At 50.0% G+C, this 20,911-nt stretch overlaps 1 protein-coding gene across 1 annotated transcript in view; it reads right to left on the bottom strand.

The window, feature by feature from the left end:
* Window positions 1-20,911, bottom strand: part of LOC139263732 (copine-4-like) — a 378,262-nt gene that overhangs the window by 210,233 nt on the left and 147,118 nt on the right. The window contains exon 2 of the mRNA XM_070879764.1: window positions 2,517-2,702. Coding sequence (XP_070735865.1) covers window positions 2,517-2,702 — 186 coding nt within the window. The remainder of the gene's footprint in view (window positions 1-2,516; window positions 2,703-20,911) is intronic.

The following is a 20,911-nucleotide window of genomic DNA, read 5'->3' as shown; positions in this document are numbered from 1 at the left end:
GATAGGGAAGAAGTGAACTGCCAGTCACAGCTGAAGAGATTGGTAGAGCAACCAAACGTGACCCAGTGATGTCAAAGGTGTATGAGTATATTGCAAATGGATGGCTAAACCAGGTAACAGGCAAAGATACACATCCATTCTTCATTCGTAGGAATGAATTATCAGTCGATAAAGATTGTATCATGTAGTGTGCAAGAGTGGTTATACCAAATAAATTCAGGTCCAAATTATTGGGAGACCTCCTTGACCAAGAGTTTTGCACACAGTTATTTGTGGTGGCCAGGTCTTGACAAAGATATAGAGTACATCGTGAGTCAGTGTACGACATGTCAATCGGTAAGCAAGCAACCACCACCAGTACCATTACAGCCATGGAAATGGCCTCCCAGGGTGTGGCAAAGGCTACATATTGATTTTGCTGAGTTAGAAGGACAACAATTGTTCATTGTGATTGATAACCATTCGAAGTGGGTTGAGGTGTTTCCAATGTGGAAAATAACAAGAAGTAAAACATTGGACATTTTACGAAAATTATTTTCTTCATTTGGCCTCCCTGAAGAAATTGTTTTGGATAATGGACCACAATTTCGTTCAGAAGAATTTGCACAATTCACCAGCAAAAATGGTGTGAAACATACCAAGGTTCCACCATACCATCCTGCTTCGAATGGTGCAGCAGAGCGCATTGTACAAATTGTAAAACGTGCCCTCATAAAACAAATGTTAGATCCAAATCCAAGGAAACAACAGTTGTCATTGGATCACAAATTGGCTAATTTTTTGATTACAAATCAAAATGCTCCTCATATAACTGCTGGTAGAACACCAGCAGAGTTGTTTCTCAAACGACAGCCACGAACCAGATTCTCGTTGTTAAAACCAAATTTGGCACAGTCCGTAGAAGAGACACAATTAAGACAGAAAGAGAATCATGATCGAGGTAGAGTAAAAGAGAGAAGTGTGAAATTAAACCAGAAGGTGAGAGTGAAGAACCATCACCATAAATGGGTAAAGTGGTTACCAGGAAGAGTGGTGAAGATATGTGGTCCTCGCACATATTTGGTAAAGATGTTTGATGGACAGGTTAGGTTTGTTCATATTGATCATATTTTACCTACAGACATGGAAGGAGTTGAAGGTGGGAATGATTCAATTATTTCTGACTCATCAGATAGTTTTGATACACCAGTAGCAAATCCTAAATCCAATGTACTGGAAACAAATCCAGGAGAGAATCAGAATGTTAGTCTGAGTCTGAGTCAGGAAAACAAAGAGCCTGAAGTTCGAGTGAGTTCAAATGAAAATCAAGGAAATTCTGTGGAGGAAAACGTTCCTCAGGATGAGCCCCAAATGAGTGTGAAATCGACACCAGGTTTGGAAGGTTCTGTTCGAGAGTGAAGGTATCCTCTTCGAAACAGAAAACAAGTGGTAAAGTTAAATTTGTAAATATGGGAAAAAAATAAGTTTATATCCTGTGTTATGTATAAACATGAAAGTTAAGTATGATGTTTGTTATAATAACTTCTTCATTAACGAGGGAGAAGTGTAATGTCTGTAAGCTTGTAATGTTTGTAGCTCCACATTGGATGTGGGCATATTGTGTACTGCAACTGCAGAGTTAATAATTAAACAGAACCGGGCAGATTCCGGAGGCTTGCGAGAGAGCTGCCTGCCATGTTAGGAGCTGTATGTGCTGCGCTCTGGGAAGATATCACAGGGGCCCCGCTGGGGAATGTTACTGACTGAGGCGCAAACTGTTCCCGGGCGCTAACTTTACCGCCCCACCGACATTACCGAAAATCCTGCCCTTTGACCTTTGCTCCCTCCACCTGATTCCCACACGCAGAAATCTTCCAATATCTAAAAGGCAGCTTGTTTTTGGAATTTTTTTCCACACAAAATATTAATTTTTGCACGGTGTAATTTTAGTTATAGCATTCCCATTATTCGCATTCTCACAGATCTGTCGGTCCCACTCCAGAGATTTGAGAAAAAAAAATCTAGGCTGACACTCTCAGTGTAGTACTGAGGGAGTGCCGCACTGTCGGAGGGGCAGTACTGAGGGAGTGCCGCACTGTCTGAGGGGAGGTGCTGAGGGAGTGCTGCACTGTCGGAGGGGCAGTACTGAGGGAGTGCCGCACTGTCGGAGGGGAAGTGCTGAGGGAGTGCTGCACTGTCGGAGGTGCAGTACTGAGGGAGCGCCGCACTGTCGGAGGGGCAGTACTGAGGGAGTGCCGCACTGTCGGAGGGGCAGTGCTGAGGGAGCGCCGCACTGGCGGAGGGGCAGTGTTGAGAGAGTGCCGCACTGGCGGAGGGGCAGTACAGAGGGAGTGCTGCATTGTCGGGGGGGCACTGAGATGTCGGCCTAGGTTTTTGTGCTCAAGTCCCTGGACCCAGAGGCGGGAGTGCTGCCCACTGAGCCACGGCTGATTTCATGCTGCAATGTGCGTTCACAGCTGCACAGGAAATTTTCGATGAGCAATGAGGGAGAATTACCATTGTGGTCGAACGCTTACCTGTCCAAGGGTGCACTCCATTCCCCCGAGAATGTCGGCATCTTTAACCCCATTGTGCAAGTGATTGCTGCCGATATCGTGCACCTCGAACCGCAGCCTCTGAACCTCCTCAAAGTAAAAATCCACCGTGTAAACTTTGGAAAAGACCGGGTTGATGCAGGTCCGGATAACTTCAGTCCTGTCAACCTGGTTAAGGAAGAAAGCAAAAGACCTGGGTCAGCTCGATGGGACTCACTAATAGAAAACAAAAACAGACTTGCATTTCTATAGCGCCTTTCACGACCACCAGACGTTCCAAAGCGCTTTACAGCCAATGAAGTACTTTTTGAAATGTAGTCACTGTTGTAATGTGGGAAACGCGGCAGCCAATTTGCGCACAGCAAGCTCCCACACACAGCAATGTGATAATGACCAGATAATCTGTTTTAGTGATGTTGATTGAGTGATAAATATTGGCCCCAGGACACCGGGGAGAACTCCCCTGCTCTTCTTCAAAATAGTGCCCTGGGATCTTTTACATCCACCTGAAAGAGCAGACGGAGCCTTGGTTTAACGTTTCATCCAAAAGATGGCACCTCCGACAGTGCGGCGCTCCCTCAGTACTGCCCCTTCGACATTATGGCGCTCTCTCAGTACTGCCCCTCCGACAGTGCGGCGCTCCCTCAGTACTGCCCCTCTGACAGTGCAGTGCTCCCCTCAGTACTGCCCCTCCGACAGTGCAGTGCTCCCCTCAGTACTGCCCCTCCGACAGTGCGGCGCTCCCTCAGCACTGCCCCTCCGACAGGGCGGCGCTCCCTCAGTACTGCCCCTCCGACAGTGCGGCGCTCCCTCAGTACTGCACAGGGAATGTCAGCCTAGATTTTTGTATTCAAGTCCCTGGAGTGGGACTTGAACCCACGACCTTCTGACTCAGAGGCGAGGGTGCTGCCCACTGAGCCACGGCTGACACTTCGGTAAACTTAATCATATTCTTGTAAATTTCATACATTTTATACCTGTGTATGTCAGAGTATTTCCTGCAGTAAATCTCTACACAGTAAAGCAGTGAGTGAAAGGCCTTAGTTCTATAAAAATATCACTGCTCCATGCCCATCTTTCACTTGGTAGATTTTCCTGTCAAGTTTTGATTCATTCCTCCATGTGGAATTGTAGATCTTTTGCTTCCGTTAGATTCTTCCATCCCCTCGCCATTGAATGCTAACAATCTGCATCTATTTGTACTGCCCTTGTCTCTGATTGGCTCTCCAATTTCACTGCACCTACTGCTGACTGGTCCCCTTTGGAGGATAAGCCACACCCTGAATTTTCTGTGGAGTGTGTAATTGGAACCTCCCAGCCCAAGTTCTGACTGACTGCGTAAATTGTAACTCGATCCATTTTGACTCAGAAGCCACAGAGGATAGATCTCCCCAAAATCCGCCAAGTGCCAGCCAAAATCCCTTACCCCAGCGCAAGTGTATCCCTCCCCCAGCCAAAGTCCCTTACCCCAACGCAAATGTATCCCTCCCCCAGCCAAAGTCCCTTACCCCAGCGCAAGTGTATCCCTCCCCCAGCCAAAGCCCCTTGCTGCAGTGCAAGTGTATCCCTCCCCCAGCCAAAGTCCCTTACCCCAGCGCAAGTGTATCCCTCCCCCAGCCAAAGCCCCTTACCCCAGCGCAAGTGTATCCCTCCCCCAGCCAAAGCCCCTTACCCCAGTGCAAGTGTATCCCTCCCCCAGCCAAAGCCTCTTGCTGCAGTGCAAGTGTATCCCTCCCCCAGCCAAAGCCCCTTGCTGCAGTGCAAGTGTATTCCTCCCCCAGCCAAAGCCCCTTACCCCAGCGCAAGTGTATCCCTCCCCCAGCCAAAGCCCCTTACCCCAGTGCAAGTGTATCCCTCCCCCAGCCAAAGCCCCTTACCCCAGCGCAAGTGTATCCCTCCCCCAGCCAGCCATTGATGGGGCATTGTGTGCAGATTGTTAACGGGTTTTTTTGGGTGTGAGTTGAATAATGACAGTGACGTGACTTCTGGGTTGGAAGAACCTCTCTCCCCTCTGATCTCCCTCTCCCCCATCCTCCCCATGTCTCTCTCTTACCCCCCACCCGGTCTCTCCCCCTCTGTCCCCGTGTCTCTGTCTACCACAAGACTGTCTCTCCCCCCAAGCTCTCGCTCTGTCCCCTTCCCCGCAACCCCCCCACGCCCCCCAGGCTCTCTCTCTCTCTCCCCCCAAGCTCTCGCTCTCTACGCCAAGGCTCTCTCTCCCCTCCCCCACCCCCCAGGCTCTCTCTCTCTCTCTCTCTCTCTCCCTCTGCCACAAGCTCTCGCTCTCTCTCCCCTCCCCTGACCCCCACAGGCTCTCTCTCTCTCCCGGTCGCTCGGAGGTTGCAGAGGAATCTACAAGGTGTTTGGACTGATTGCACGCCCTCACTTCCAGTTTGGGTCCTACTGGCGGTTTCAGTTTGGGGGCGGGAGGCATCGGGGGCGGCGTCTCGAGGGGACGCAGGCGCAGAAAGGGCAGCACAAATAGTCACATCGATAAAAATGCGGGCAGCCAGGACAGAGGTCCCAAGCCGGCGAGGCCCTCTGTAAATACGCAGGTCTGGCTGTGTTGATATTATGGAGGCCCGATCTGCCACTTTAACCCCAGGCCTGAGCAGGAGAGCAGTGGTGGCATCGCCAACAAGGCCCACCCTGCCGGGGAACAGCACAACCAACAACAACTTGCATTTATATAGCGCCTTTAACGCAGTCAAACGTCCCACATGCTTCACAGGAGTGTTGTTATTTTTTTTAATTTGACACCGAGCCGCATAAGGAGATATTGGGGCAGGTGACCAAAAGCTTGGTCAAAGGGGTAGGTTTTAAGGAGTGTCTTTGTCATGTATGTACATGCTGCCACTAGATGGTGTCATTGTTGGAGGCCACTGAGCAGCACGCACATGGTGTTGCTCTGGTATAAAAGGCCAGCCATTTTGTGAGTCAGGCACTTTAGGCCTAAATAAAGCAGAGCCAAGGTTGCTCAGTTAAACAGTCCTCAGTTTGAACCTTTATTGCATACATAACAGTCTTAAAGGAGGAAAGAGAGGCGGAGAGGTTTAAGGAGGTCCAATGTATGCACCTCTGAGCATGCTCACAGGTTTGTAGAGCAGTCAGGTCCATCGGTATGCACGCTGCCTTCCGCGAGAGGTGGGCGCCGGAGGAACTGGAGTACATCCTCACCCCCCAGCAACCAAATTTTAATTTGAACCACGTCTAAAGTTTAATTTGTTTAAGTTTGTTGGGTTTAATGTCCTCCCCTTTAATCAGGGGGCACTTGTTTATTGTCTTTAACAAAATAGTTGTAGAGCTGTTGCATTGTGAGTGGCTTAGCTAGTCACCTGGTGTTCACACAACTCAATAAAACCCCAGCCAGTTGGGTTCGGGGGATCCACGATGGGGCAGGTGGTTGTGAGCCTGGTGGATGAACCAGTTATGTGTCGTGTGATTGGTTTATTAGCAAAGATTTAACAACTAGTTCTTAATAGCAATGTGTTGCTATGAATTCTTAAGCAAAGAACCCATGAAGCAAATACATTACAGGAGGGAGTTCCAGAGCTTGGGGCCCAGGCAACAGAAGGCACGGCCACCGATGGTGGAGCGATTGTAATCAGTGATGCTCAGGAGGGCAGAATTAGAGGAGCGCAGACATCTCGGGGGATTGTGGAGCTGGAGGAGATTACAGAGATAGGGAGGGGCGAGGGCCATGGAGGGATTTGAAAACAAGGATGAGAATTTTAAAATTAAGGTGTTGCTTAACTGGGAGCCAATGTAGGTCAGCGAGCACAGGGGTGATGGGTGAGCGGGACTCGGTGCGAGTTACGACACGGGGCAGTGAGCACAGAGGGTGATGGGTGTTATGTTAACTTTTAACATTTATTTTTGGTTTTCCTATGGAGCAGGAGTGTAATACCATGAAAAGTGTGAAAGTGAGTAGAATCATAGAATCACAGAATGGTTACAGCACGGGAGGAGGCCATTCGGCCCGTCGAGCCCGTGCCGGCTCTCTGCAAGAGCCCCTCAGCCAGTCCCCCTCCCCCGCCCTTTCCCCGTAGCCCTGTACATATTTTTCCTTCAGGTATTTATCCAACTCCCTTTTGAAAGCCACGATTGAGTCTGCCTCCACCACCCTCTCAGGCAGCGCATTCCAGATCCTAACCACTCGCTGCGTAAAAACGTTTTTCCTCATGTCGCCTTTGGTTCTTCTGCCAATCGCCTTAAATCTGTGTCCTCTGGTTCTCCACCCTTCCACCAATGGGAACAGTTTCTCTCTCTATCTACTCTGTCCAGACCCCTCATGATTTTGAACACCTCGATCAAATCTCCTCTCAACCTTCTCTGCTCCAAGGAGAACAACCCCAGCTTCTCCAGTCTATCCACATCACTGAAGTCCCTCATCCCAGGAACCATTAGTATTGATACATTATGTGAAATCGGAAAGTCACCTCTAAAATTCTTTGTCCGTGAGCAATTTGCTCTGTTACTCATCAAACGGCAGTGAGATTCTGTGATAACGTGATAGATAATCCAAGATAACAGAGGAAACAATTAAAATCCTGGCTTGGAGTTACATACCATTGAAGTCAGCGATGATGGTGCAGATACCCATCGAACAGTATACGCTTATAGCGAGAGATAACAGTAACAGTCCAAATATTCCCCTCCCCACCTCCACGTGTTTCTCATTTCCACAAGCAGTCCCTTACTGTGATATATTATTTCTAACATCACAAACACACGGACGACACAAGATAGCTCTTGCAGGAATTTGTCATGTGACTTGGATCATGACCCTTTTATTGTAGCTGCATTAGCACAGCAGTCCGCTAGGCGGAACTGTATTACACCTACGGACCTCAATCTGCATCTGTGTTCACCAGCGTGTCGACTCGCCAAGCCCAGAGCTACCAATCAACCTCGGGTCACAGTAAGACACTTTCTGCAGTAACACGTGGAAATACCAGCTGTTCAGGCAACCGATACCATCCACCGATACAGTAGACACCTCGAGTCGCTGGAGAAATACCACCAACGATGCCTCCACAAGATCCTACAAATCCCCTGGGAGGACAGACGCACCAACGTTAGCGTCCTCGACCAGGCCAACATCCCCAGCATCGAAGCACTGACCACACTCGATCAGCTCCGCTGGGCGGGCCACATTGTCCACATGCCAGACACGAGACTCCCAAAGCAATCGCTCTACTCGGAACTCCTACACGGCAAACGAGCCAAAGGTGGGCAGAGAAAACGTTACAAGGACACCCTCAAAGCCTCCCTGATAAAGTGCAACATCCCCACCGACACCTGGGAGTCCCTGGCCAAAGACCAGTCCGCCCTAAGTGGAGGAAGTGCATCTGGGAGGGCGCTGAGCACCTCGAGTCTCGTCGCCGAGAGCATGCAGAAACCAAGCGCAGGCAGCGGAAGGAGCGTGCGGCAAACCAGTCCCACCCTCCCCTTCCCTCAACCACTGTCTGTCCCACCTGTGACAGAGACTGTGGTTCCCGTATTGGGACTGTTCAGCCACCTAAGGTCTCATTTTAAGAGTGGAAGCAAGTCTTCCTCGATTCCGAGGGACTGCCTATGATGATGATGACCATCCACGGGTTATTGCCCAGTTTCAGTAAACGGTATTGTTAATCTATTAATTGCGTGCAGCGTAAAATGTTGGTTTAAAAGGATGGTGCAGGAGGCTATGGGGCCGGGATTGCTGATTTCTTCGAGAACCTCGACCGGCGCAAAGAGGCGTAGTCACCGACGTTTGTGAAATTGCCCTCCGTTTGTTTCCCAGCGGCGATCGTCACCGCGCTGTCCATGGTGCCGCCCCGTCAGGCACGCGCCAATCCCCCTCACCGACCGGCGGGAACTCCCTTTCCACCCCAGGGAGGGCACACCACCACGGCCGCCATTTTGTTTCAATTGTCGGGCTGACTCCGGGGTCGGACCGTCAATGGCGCCCGTGGGTTCGGCCGTCACGCCCCCCTCTTGGGTACCGGACCGCTGGCCCGGCCGAAACCCTCCATGGTTGCCCAGTGGGGCCAAACTACACCCCGTGCAGAGCTCGCAGTGGCCCTCCCCTTTAACTGAAGGGGGAGGGGTGTTGTGACGGATCAGCTCGGCGCCCGTGACTCCGAGCGACCTCCGACCCGTTCCCCACGCACTTCTGCCCCGACCAAAGAAACAAACCAAAGAGCTGAATTTTGCTCTACTCTCTGCCCCACGGATTGGAGTGGAGAAAGATCTTTAACACCGATGAATGTGCCCCCTTTTGGTCGGAGGACAATTTTGGCCCCGAGAAGGACATAAGAATTAGGAGCAGGAGTCGGCCATTCGGCCCCTCGAGCCTGCTCCGCCATTCAATAAGATCACGGCTGATCTTCGACCTCAACTCCACTTTCCCGCCCGATCCCCATATCCCTCGATTCCCCGAGAGTCCAAAAATCTATCGATCTCAGCCTTGAATATACTCAACGACCCAGCATCCACAGCCCTCTGGGGCAGAGAATTCCAAAGATTCACCTCCCTCTGAGTGAAGAAATTCCTCCTCATCTCAGTCCTAAATGGCCGACCCCTTATCCTGAGACTGTGACCCCTGGTTCTAGACTCCCCAGCCCGGGGGAAACAAGCTACAATGTTTTGCCATTCCCTTCTTTTCCACTGCAGTTGGTCCTGTCATGTTTTTATTTAATGCCATGGTGGGATTTGAACTGATGTTTCACAGATCATTGTCCAGGCCACTGCATTACTAGCCCAGTAACATAACCACTGTGCTACCGTACCCCTGCCAGAAGGGACAAACATCTGCCAAAACATCTTGTTCTCCAGCAATAACAGTTGTATTTATATAGCGCCTTTAACGTAGTGAAATGTCCCGAGGCGCTTCACAGGAGCGATTATGGAGATAAACATTTGACATCGAACCGCATAAGGAGAAATTAGCGCAGGTGACCAAAAGCTTGGTCACAGAGGTAGGTTTTAAGGAGTGTCTTGAAGGAGGAAAGAGAGGTAGAGAATCCAAGTATCTGAAAGGCAAGAAAGAAGGAAGGAAGGAATGGCAATAAAGACTTGCATTTCTATAGCGCCTTTCACGACCACCAGACGTCCCAAAGCGCTTTCTAGTCAATGAAGTACTTTTGAAGTGTAGTCACTGTTGTAATGTGGGAAACGCAGCAGCCAATTTGCACACAGCAAGCTCCCACTCACAGCCACGTGATAATGACCAGATAATCTGTTTCAGTGATGTTGATTGAGCGAGTAAAAAGCGAGACCTTGTCCGACTCATGCCATCAGAGATAGTTTGCCAGCTATACCTTTTCCACTCTGTTGCCTATCTTCGAAACCTCTAGAAGATCACTTCTCACATTGCCTCCTTTCAAGGCAGAACATCCCAAGTCTCGCCAGTCTTTCCTCACAGCTCAAGCTCTCTAACACGAGAGATCGGGTACAAGGGTTTTCTCTGAGTTGAACCCAGTACTTTGGTGTCTGCCTTACACCTTGGTGACCAGCATTGGACACAGCAGTCTCCATGTGGTCTGACACTGCCCCATCAAGTCTGATGATGGCAGGCTCTGACTTGTATTCTTATGTTTGGTTATATGTTTTTTGTCAGCAGGTGGGATGACCGAGTGAATCCCTTCCCACACACGGAGCAGGTGACGGCCTTGCCCTAATGTGAACTCGCTGGTGTTTAAGCAAGGAACAGTACTGAGTGAATCCCTTCCCACACACGGAGCAGGTGACAGCCTCTCCCCAGTGTGAACTCACTGGTGTTTAAGCAAGGAACAGTACTGAGTGAATCCCTTCCCACACACGGAGCAGGTGACGGGCTCGCCCCAATGTGAACTCGCTGGTGTTTAAGCAAGGAACAGTACTGAGTGAATCCCTTCCCACACACGGAGCAGGTGACAGCCTCTCCCCAGTGTGAACTCGCTGGTGTTTAAGCAAGGAACAGTACTGAGTGAATCCCTTCCCACACACGGAGCAGGTGACGGCCTCGCCCCAGTGTGAACTCACTGGTATCCAGCCCACACTGCGATATGTGTGCGCACTAGGTCCGTGCAGCGGAGCTGGTCTCCAGTCGTCCTGGTTAACCCTTGCCACTGGACCAAGACCTCGCTCTGTCAAGCCCGTGTGGTGGCTGGTGTGCAACGGTCACCCCACGTTAAAACAATCCACCCACAGGCATCTTCCACCCTTCAGGATGTAGTTCGGGACCTGGAATATTAGGTCCTTCATTGAAACATCTGTGAACTCATCCCTTTTTGGTGTGGAAGCAAGTCATCCTCGATACGAGGGACTGCTTAATACTATACTAGATATATATATGTTTTTTAAAATTCATTCATGCGATGTGGGTGTCGCTGGCAAGGCCAGCAGTTATTGCCCTTCCTTAGTCGCCCTCAAGAAGGTGGTGGTAAGCCGCCTTCTTGAACTGTGGATTCCACTCGCTGCATAAAAACGTTTTTCCTCATGTCGCCTTTGGTTCTTCTGCCAATCACCTTAAATCTGTGTCCTCTGGTTCCCGACCCTTCCACCAATGGGAACAGTTTCTCTCTCTCTACTCTGTCCAGACCCCTCATGATTTTGAACACCTCGATCAAATCTCCTCTCGACCTTCTCTGCTCCAAGGAGAACAACCCCAGCTTCTCCAGTCTCTCCACGTCACTGAAGTCCCTCATCCCAGGAACCATTCTCGTCAATCTTTTCTGCTCCCTCTCTAAGGCCTTCACATCCTTCCTATATTGAAAAACTTACACATCAAGGGACCAAAGCAAAGAAGCGCCGCATCTGTGTGGAGATGTTTTTTTAAAGAAACCCTTTGATCAAAACAATACAATCACCAAGATGTTTTTTTTAAACGTGTTAGGAGCCGATATAAAGCTCACCAGCTGTACCTCTAATTCAAAGCACCCTTCTGTGAAAACAATAAACTTCCGGGAAAGTTCAGTGATGCTGTGCTTGAGCGGAGTTCGGGTCTGAGTTAGGCCCCTGGAGCCCCCTCTGCTCGGGGTCTGGTATCCCAAGTACACACCTCCCATGGGCAGGCAGGAACTTGGGAGCTAGCCTCATACGTAGCAGAATTACCCTGCAGATAATTTATGGAACTCGAGGTGGACAAGGTGGTTAAGAAGCCAAACCGGGATACTTGCCTTTATTAGTCGAGGCATAGAATACAAGAGCAGTGAGGTTATGCTTGAACTGTATAAACCACTGGTTAGGCCACAGCTGGAGTACTGCGTGCAGTTCTGGTCACCACATTACAGGAAAGATGTGATTGCACTGGAGAGGGTGCAGAGGAGATTTACCAGGATGTTGCCAGGACTGGAGAATTTTAGCGATGAGGAAAGATTGGATAGGCTGGGGTTGTTTTCTTTGGAACAGAGGAGGCTGAGGGGAGACCTGATTGAGGTGTATAAAATTATGAGGGGCCTGGATAGAGTGGATAGGAAGGACCTATTTCCCTTAGCAGAGGGGCCAATAAACAGGGGGCATAGATTTAAAGTAACTGGGGGGAGGTTTAAAGGGGATTTGAGGGGAAATTTCTTCACCCAGAGGGTGGTGGGGGTCTGGAACTCACGGCCTGAAAGGGTGGTAGAGGCAGAAACCCTCACCACATTTAAAAAGTACTTGGATGTGCACCTGAAGTGCCGTAACCTACAGGGCTACGGACCGAGAGCTGGAAAGTGGGATTAGGCTGGGTAACTCTTTGTTGGCCGGTGCGGACACGATGGGCCGAATGGCCAGCTCTTGTTTCGTGTGATTCTGTGATACAGTGGGTGATTTTCCATCCATACTCATGGTGCATGTGCTCCATCGCCCTCGTGAATGATTGTGCGAGTTCACAGATACGCAGGAGTCTCAACGTTCATTTTTACAGTGACCAATCGAGATTAACAGGTAAATTGCGATAGGACTAACGATCTATGGGTGCACAGCACCGCATCAAACATGATTTGCACCTGCAGTGTCAGCCGTGGCTCAGTGGGCAGCACCCTCGCCTCTGAGTCAGAAGGTTGTGGGTTCAAGTCCCACTCCAGGGACTTCAGCACAAAAATCTAGGCTGACACTCCCAGTGCAGTGCTGAGGGAGTGCTGCACTGTCGGAGGGGCAGTGCTGAGGGAGTGCCGCACTGTCGGAGGAGCAGTGCTGAGGGAGTGCCGCACTGTCGGAGGGAGTGCCGCACTGTCGGAGGGGCAGTGCTGAGGGAGTGCTGTACTGTCAAAGATGTCAGCTTTAGAATGAGACGTTAAACCGAGGCCCTGTCTGCCCTCTCAGGTGGATGTTAAAGATCCCACTGCCACTATTTTAAAGAGTTGTCCGAGGGCCAATATTTATCCCTCAATCTACATAACTGCAATGTATATGCTTCATGGGTTAAGAATTCACAGCTACACATTGCTATTGAGAACGAGTTGGTTTATTAACAAAGGTTTAACAATGACTAGTTAATCACATTCAATCACAGCTGACATGATACAGAATGGGTTAGTAAGCGAGACTGCTTTGTGCAGGTTTGGGGGCTGGAAGGAAAGCATCTCTACAGAAGCCCTGAAAAGAGTATTTGCTGGAAAGCCCATGTCGAACTGCTTTACACAGAAGGGGTAAAACATCCCAGTTTTAGAGAATGAAGACCTTTCTATCACAACAAATGTTCATTTGCTTTGCCTATTCAAATCCAGGAACTGTGATTACATTTTAGACAGATGGCCTTTTCCATATTTACACTCCTGCTTACTGAACCTGCTTAATATACATCGTGGCTAATTTACTGATAACCTACAAGTCTCCCAGCAGTCGCTTGGGGGAAGTATTTCCTGTGTCTTAGCAACACAGGAATAGGAGGAGGCCATTCAGCCCCTCGAGCCTGTTCCACCATTCAGTGAGATCAGCGCTGACCTGCGACCTAACTCCATCGACCCACCTTTGGCCCATATCCCTGAATACCTTTGGTTAACAGAAAGCTATCAATCTCAGATTTAAGATTAACAATTGACCCAGCATCGATTGTCATTTGTGGAAGAGAGTTCCAAATCTCTCCCACCCTTTGTGTGTAGAAGTATTTCCTAATTTTACTCCTTAAAGGTCTGGCTCTAATGTTTACACTCTGCCCCTAGGCCCAACCAGCAGCAATAGTGTCTCTCTATCTACCCTCTCTGTTCCCCTCAATATCTGGAAAACTTCCATCAGATCGCCCCTTAACCTTCTAAATTCTGGGAAATGCAACCCCAGTTTGTGCCTTTCCTGTTTCACATGGTCCATTACTGCCCCATTTTGTAGACTTATTTATTGACCCATCAGGGAAGCCACTGGAAATTCTTTTGAAATTCTCTGAAATCACCCATCACCCCCTGTGCTCGCTGCCCCGTGTCCTAACTCGCACCAGGTCCCGCTCACCCATCACCCCCTGTGCTCACTGACCCATGTCCTAACTCGCACAGAGTCCCGCTCACCCATCACCCCCTGTGCTCGCTGACCTACATTGGCTTCCGATTAAGCAACACCACAATTTTAAAATACTACAAATCCCTCCATGGCCCTCGCCCCTCCCTATCTCTGTAATCTCCTCCAGCCCCACAACCCCCCGAGATCTCTGCGCTCCTCTAATTCTGCCCTCCTGACCATCCCTGATTATAATCGCTCCACCATTGGTGGCCATGCCTTCTGTTGCCTGGGCCCCAAGCTCTGGAACTCCCTCCCTAAACCTCTCCACCTCTCTACCTCTCTTTCCTCCTTCAAGACGCTTCTTAAAACCTCCCTCTGTGATCCCTTTTGGTCACCTGCCTTAATTTCTAGTTATGCGGCTCGGTGTCAAATTTTTATCTCATAATACTCCTGTGAAGCGCCTCGGGACATTTCACTAAGTTACAGGCGCTATATTGTTGTTGTTGTTAAAATATCCCATTTTCAGCGAGTGGCCCGGAAGTTCTGCATCTCCTGATATTCAGCCGTAACCTGGGTGAGATATCAGCAAAACGGCAACGGCCATTTACGTTTCTCCAAGAATTTCTCCGATCTCCGGCCAAAGTTACTGTGGCGTGGGGGGGCATTGGGATAACACCCTTCACAAATTCAGGGAGACGACACCGACCCAGTCCCCTTCCCGCACAGTGCCACCGGCTCTGAACTTTAGCAGATATTTATTTTGTAGCTCCAAAGCAGGAAGCTCACCTCCTCAGCACCTCCTCCACAATCTTCCAGGGCCTAGTGTTCCCAGAATCCTGGCTCCCAGGGTTAGAATCATAGGATCATCGGCATTTACAGCACAGGAGGCCATTTCGGCCCATCGTGTCCGCGCCGGCCGACCAAGAGCTACCCGGCCTAATCCCACTTTCCAGCTCTGGGTCCGTAGCCCTGCAGGTTACGGCACTTCAGGTGCACATCCAGGTACTTTTTAAATGTGGTGAGGGTTTCTGCCTCTACCACCCTTTCAGGCAGTGAGTTCCAGACCCCCACCACCCTCTGGGTAAAGAAAGTTCTCCTCAAATTCCCTCTAAACCTCCCCCCAATTATTTAAAATCCCAAGAGGGGGAGGGTTCCTGGGCTGGCCGGCAAAATCCATGGCCGCCATTGTCGGGCCGACATCGAAGCCGGACGAATATTGAAATAGAACGGCGGGGGCGGCCTACCCTTTCAGGGCGGACTGCGTCGCCCAGCCACAAGATGCTTCCCGCCGGGTGGAAAAGGGGGTCGCCCATCCACGCCTCGGGGGGGGGTGGGAGAATTTCCCACGCGGGGTGGAAAAGGGGGCCGCCGCTGGTCGGTAAGGGGTTGGCGCGTGCTCGATGGGGCGGGGGGAGGGGGGGGGTTCCCGTACATCGCTCCATAAATAATGCAGGGAAGTTTGCAAAATGTCGGCCCCTCACGCCGATCGAACGGCGAACGCTCTACGCACTGCGCGCGTCTCTTTGAGGCGGTAAAAAGAGAGGCAAATTATGGGCCCCTAATGTCTTGTTCCCATATCCATACATTGATATACGGCCATGTGCTCGGGTACAAAAACATTACATGTAGCACTTTACTGTGCAAGGATTGCATTGTCGGTTCATACACCCACCTTTGCCATCCTAAAGTGGGTGCAGGAACCTGGGGGTATATGGGCACAATTCATTGAAGGTGGCAGGGCAGGTTGAGAAAGCGGTCCAAGGTGCTTACATGATCCTGGGCTTTGTGAATAGAGGCACAGAGTACAAGAACGTGAAACTTGTGATGAACCTGTATAAAACGCTGGTTCGGCCCCAACTGGAGTATTGCGTCCAATTCTTGAAAGGTTGGTGGTGGGAGACTCAATCGCGGCTTTTAAAAGTGAATTGGATGAAATGCCTGAAGTTAAAAGATCTGCCGGGCTACGGGGAAAGGGCGGGGGAGGGGGACTGGCTGAGGGGCTCTTGCAGAGAGCTGGCACGGGCTCGACGGGCCGAATGGCCTCCTTCTGTGCCGTAAGACTGGTCGAGACCCGGGAATGCCCGTCTGAGTTGGTGCATCACAAGCTTTGGCTGGGGCAAACCAATTTACCGATCCGGGCCTGAAATGAGTGCACAGGCCTCATCTCATCAGTTGCCATGGCTACCTTAGAAAAAAGAAAGGCGCCAATCAATCCGGCAATGGCTCGGACGGCCGTGCACATTGGGTGCGGGTCCTCTGCCCTGATCAAGGGCTTAGTGATGGGCCCGTTTTAGGCTCATAAAGCAGGAGCAGCAATGGTAGACTTCGACCCCACAAAGAGCAGGAGTTCAGGGAGACCTGAAGCTTTGCCCTCCTCTACTACACGGGATATCCGGCCCAGAAACAGGCCATTGGGCCCAACCAGTCCGTGGGATATAGGGCCCAGAAACAGGCCATTGGGCCCAACCAGTCCATGGGATATAGGGCCCAGAAACAGGCCATTGGGCCCAACCAGTCCATGGGATATACCAGTCCATGCCGGCGTTTATGCTCCACTCGAGCCTCCTCCAGTCTTTCCTCATCTAAATCTATCAGCATAACCCTCTATTCCCTTCTACCCCATTGGCTTGTCCAGCCTCCCCTTAAATACATCGATACTATTCCCCTCAACCCCTCCCTGTGGCAGCGAGTTCCACATTCTCACCCCTCTCTGGGTAAAGAAGTTTCTCCTGAATTCCCCATTGGGTTTTTGGGTGACTATCTTATATCGATGGCCTCTAGTTATGCTCTTCCCCACAAGTGGAAACACTCTCTCTGTATCTACTCTATCAAAATCCTTCATCATTTTAAAGACCTCCATTAGGTCATCCCTCAGCCTTCTTTTTTCAAGGGAAAAGAGACCCAGCCTGTTCATCCGTTCCTGATATGTATACCCTCGCATTTCTGGTATCATCCTTGTAAATCCTCTCTGCACCCTCTCCAGTGCCTCTAGATCCTTTTTATAATATGGCGACCAGAACTGTACGCAGTGCTCCAATTGTGGTCTAACCAAGGTTCAATACAGGTTTAGCATAACTTCCCGACTTCTCAATTCTATCCCTCTAAACCTAGTTCTGGGTTTGCTTTTCATGACCTTGTTAACCTGTGTGGCAACGTTTAGTGATGTGTGTATCTGTGCTCCAAGATCTCTTTGTTCTTCTAACCCATTTAGAGTGTTATTTCCAAGTACCTCAACTTATAGTCAAAGGCCCTTTCGATCAATGTGCACCAGATAAACTCCATTGATAACTGCTGTGTTGTACAGTACCCTCAATAATTATCCTGTTCCTTTATCGAATGGATGACCCTTCACTTTGTACTTGCGTGCCACGTTTTATCGTACATAAGCTCACATTTACCCGTCTTCAAACAGTTAGACATCTCATTAATTGATTCACAATCCTTTGCAAGCTATCCATCTCTTATACTGGACATGTTCCGTGTTCTGCCAGCAGTATTACCCACAGTAACTTATCGGGTCAACAGCGTAATTTCCAGCCCGTTTGAGCTACTTAGAGCAATTACGGAAAACATGTTTTCATCTACACCCTTAATTTACTAACAGCAGTACATTTATATTCATGAATATACTAAATCAGATGTTATTGCTACAAATGAGGCCATTTGCGCGAAATTAAACTTGTAAACAGACATACACCATCACACACCATCCCGACTTGCAAATATATTGGCTGCTCCTTCATCGTCGCTGGGTCAAAATCCTGGAACTCCCTCCCTAACAGCACTGTGGGATGAGACGTTAAACCGACGCCCCGTCTGCTCTCTCGGGTAGATGTAAAAGATCCCATGGCAATATTTCAAAGAAGAGCAGGGGAGTTCTCCGTGGTGTCCTGGGGCCAATCGTTATCCCTCAATCAGATTATCTGATCATCGCCACATTGCTGTTTGTGGGAGCTTGCTGTGCGCAAATTATCTGCCGTGTTTCCCGCACTACAACAGTGACTACACTTTAAAAAGTGCTTCATTGGCTGGAAAGCGCTTTGAGTTGTCCGGTGGTCGTGAAAGGTGTCATAGAAATGCAAGTCTTTTCTTTCTGTCACCACACGGTTCACGAAGGCGGCTCACCACCACCTTCTCAAGGGCAATTAGGGATGAGCAATAAATGCCGGCCTTGTCAGCGTGAACCACAACCCGTGAATGAATAAAGAAATCGAAATCTCCTTCACACTGTGGTTCGAGCAACAAGCTTTGAGTAAGCACGAGACGGTTGACTCTAAAGAACAGACGTTATTAGTGCTGTATAGTCAATCAGTCCGTACAATACAAAGGGTAACAATTTGTGTTTCCCTCTCTCCAACTACCTGGACTAGCCTTGCAAATTCAACATAAAAACATAAGAATTAGGAGCAGGAGTCGGCCATTCGGCCCCTCGAGCCTGCTCCGCCATTCAATAAGATCACGGCTGATCTTCGACCTCAACTCCACTTTCCCGCCCGATCCCCATATCCCTCGATTCCCCGAGAGTCCAAAAATCTATCGATCTCAGCCTTGAATATACTCAACGACCCAGCATCCACAGCCCTCTGGGGCAGAGAATTCCAAAGATTCACCACCCTCTGAGTGAAGAAATTCCTCCTCATCTCAGTCCTAAATGGCCGACCCCTTATCCTGAGACTGTGACCCCTGGTTCTGGACTCCCCAGCCCGGGGGAAACATCCTCTCAGCATCTACCCTGTCAATCCCCCTCAGAATCTGGTATGTTTCAATTAGGTTTTACATGTTTCAAATTCGAGCACTGCATGTAAATTCCGGACGGATTTAGTATAAAAGCCAGAACAAAATTATATTTGAAAAAGGCAATTACTCCACACATATTCGTGACGAGATCCAACGCTGCCTTCGGTCACCTGAGGAAGAGAGTGTTTGAAGACCAGGATCTCAAACCCGGCACCAAGCTCATGGTCTACAGGGCAGTAGAGATACCTGCCCTACTACATGGCCCAGAGACATGGACCATGTACAGCAGGCATCTCAAAGCGCTGGAGAAGTCTCACCAACGCTTCCTCTGCAAGATCCTGCAAATCCATTGTCAGGATAGAAGCACCAACATCAGTGTTCTCGCTCAGGCCAACACCCCCAGCGTCGAAGCACTGACCACACTCGACCAGCTCCGTTGGGCAGGGCCACATTGTCCACATGCCCGACACGAGACTTCCAAAGCAAGCGCTCTACTCGGACCTCCTACACGGCAAGCGAGCCCCAGGTGGGCCGAGGAAATGTTACAAGGGACACCCTCAAAGCCTCCCTGATAAAGTGCAACATCCCCACCGACACCTGGGAGTCCCTGGCCCAAAACCGCTCCAAGTGGAGGAAGTGCATCCGGGAGGGCGCTGAGCACCTCGAGTCTCGTCGCCGGGAGCACGCGGAAGCCCAGCGCAGATCGCGGAAGGAGTGCACAGCAACCCAGACCCCCCATCCACCCGTCGCCCCGACCACAGTCTGTCCAGACCCGTGACAGAGACTGCCGGTCCCACATTGGTCTCATCGGTCACCTGAGAACTCAGAGTGTGGAAGCACGTCATCCCCGACTCCGGGGCACTGCTGAAGAAGAAGGAGAAGAATGTGGCTCCAACACTGAGTGGTTACTGCGGCTTTTCTCGCTGTGAAATGAGTTGTACGAGCCAAAAGACCACTCTGTCATCAGCATCATAGGCAGTCCCTCGGAATCGAGGAAGACTTGCTTCCACTCCTAAAGTGAGTCCTTAGGTGACTGAACATCCCAATACGGGAGCCACAGTCCCTGTCGCAGGTAGGACAGATAGTCGTCGGGGGAAGGGGGGATTTGTCCCCCTTTTTAAAGATGGTCACGATCACTGCATCTCTGAGATCTCCCAGCATGCACCCCTCCCTCCAAATGAGAGAGATGAGGTCATGTATCCGCGCCAACAGCGCCTCTCCGCCATACTTTAACGCCTCAGCGGGGATTCCATCCGCACCCGTAGCCTTGTTGTACTTGAGCTGTTTTATGGCTTTCCCGACCTCGTGCAGTGTTGGGGTCTCACTGAGGTGGTGGCGGGTCGCATGCTCCGGGATGGAGTCGAGAACACTCGAGTCAAAGGCAGAGTCTCGATTGAGGAGATCTTCAAAGTGCTCCTTCCAGCGGGCCCTGACAGCCTGGGTGTCCTTGTTGAGTGTTTCCCCGTTCTTGGCCAGGAGTGGGTTGGGGTCTTGGGAGTTTGGACCGCAGTGAAGAATCCTCGCATATCGTGGCTTGTCGGCCAGTTGTTGTATCTCCTGTGCTTTCTCCATCCACCACCTGTTCTTTAGGTCCCGGGTTTTTTGTTGGACCTCAGCCTTGAGCTGTCTGTAACGCTGCTTTGCTGCTCCCGAGTTGGGTTGTTGCTTGAGGCTCAGAAATGCTCTGTGCTTACGATCTATTAGCTCTTGGATCTCCTGATCATTCTCATCAAACCACTTTACAAACTAGCATTGATATGCTAGGTTTTACTGGCATGATCCAATTCTCCTACAGAATCAGCATGATTGATGCGTGGTTGCACCTGAATGGACAGATGCTTGAAAAGTACATTTGGAACAGATCCAAACTGATTGAGCTACAACAGTCCGCACATAGTTTGATTTGAAGTAGCTTGCTGAAAAATTAGTTCTCCGGAATCTCAACCCAGAAACGCTCATGCACAGAATTAGGATGTGGATGCACTGAAATTATCACAACAACATCCCTGTCACCAATAAACAGAAACATGAGTAAATGTTGACATCCAGCAACATTTATCACTGGGTCATCTGCAAATGGCACCTCAACAGTAATGGGAAAAAAAACATATCACAAGTTAGTCTAGCATGGCATAAGAACATAAGAATTAGGAGCAGGAGTCGGCCATTCGGCCCCTCGAGGCTGATCTTCGACCTCAACTCCACTTTCCCGCCCGATCCCCATATCCCTCGATTTCCCGAGAGTCCAAAAATCTATCGCTCTC

The sequence above is a fragment of the Pristiophorus japonicus genome, chromosome 5, assembly GCF_044704955.1.
Source record: "Pristiophorus japonicus isolate sPriJap1 chromosome 5, sPriJap1.hap1, whole genome shotgun sequence".
NCBI classification, from domain to species: domain Eukaryota; kingdom Metazoa; phylum Chordata; class Chondrichthyes; family Pristiophoridae; genus Pristiophorus; species Pristiophorus japonicus.
This window is presented reverse-complemented; position numbering and strand designations above follow the sequence as displayed.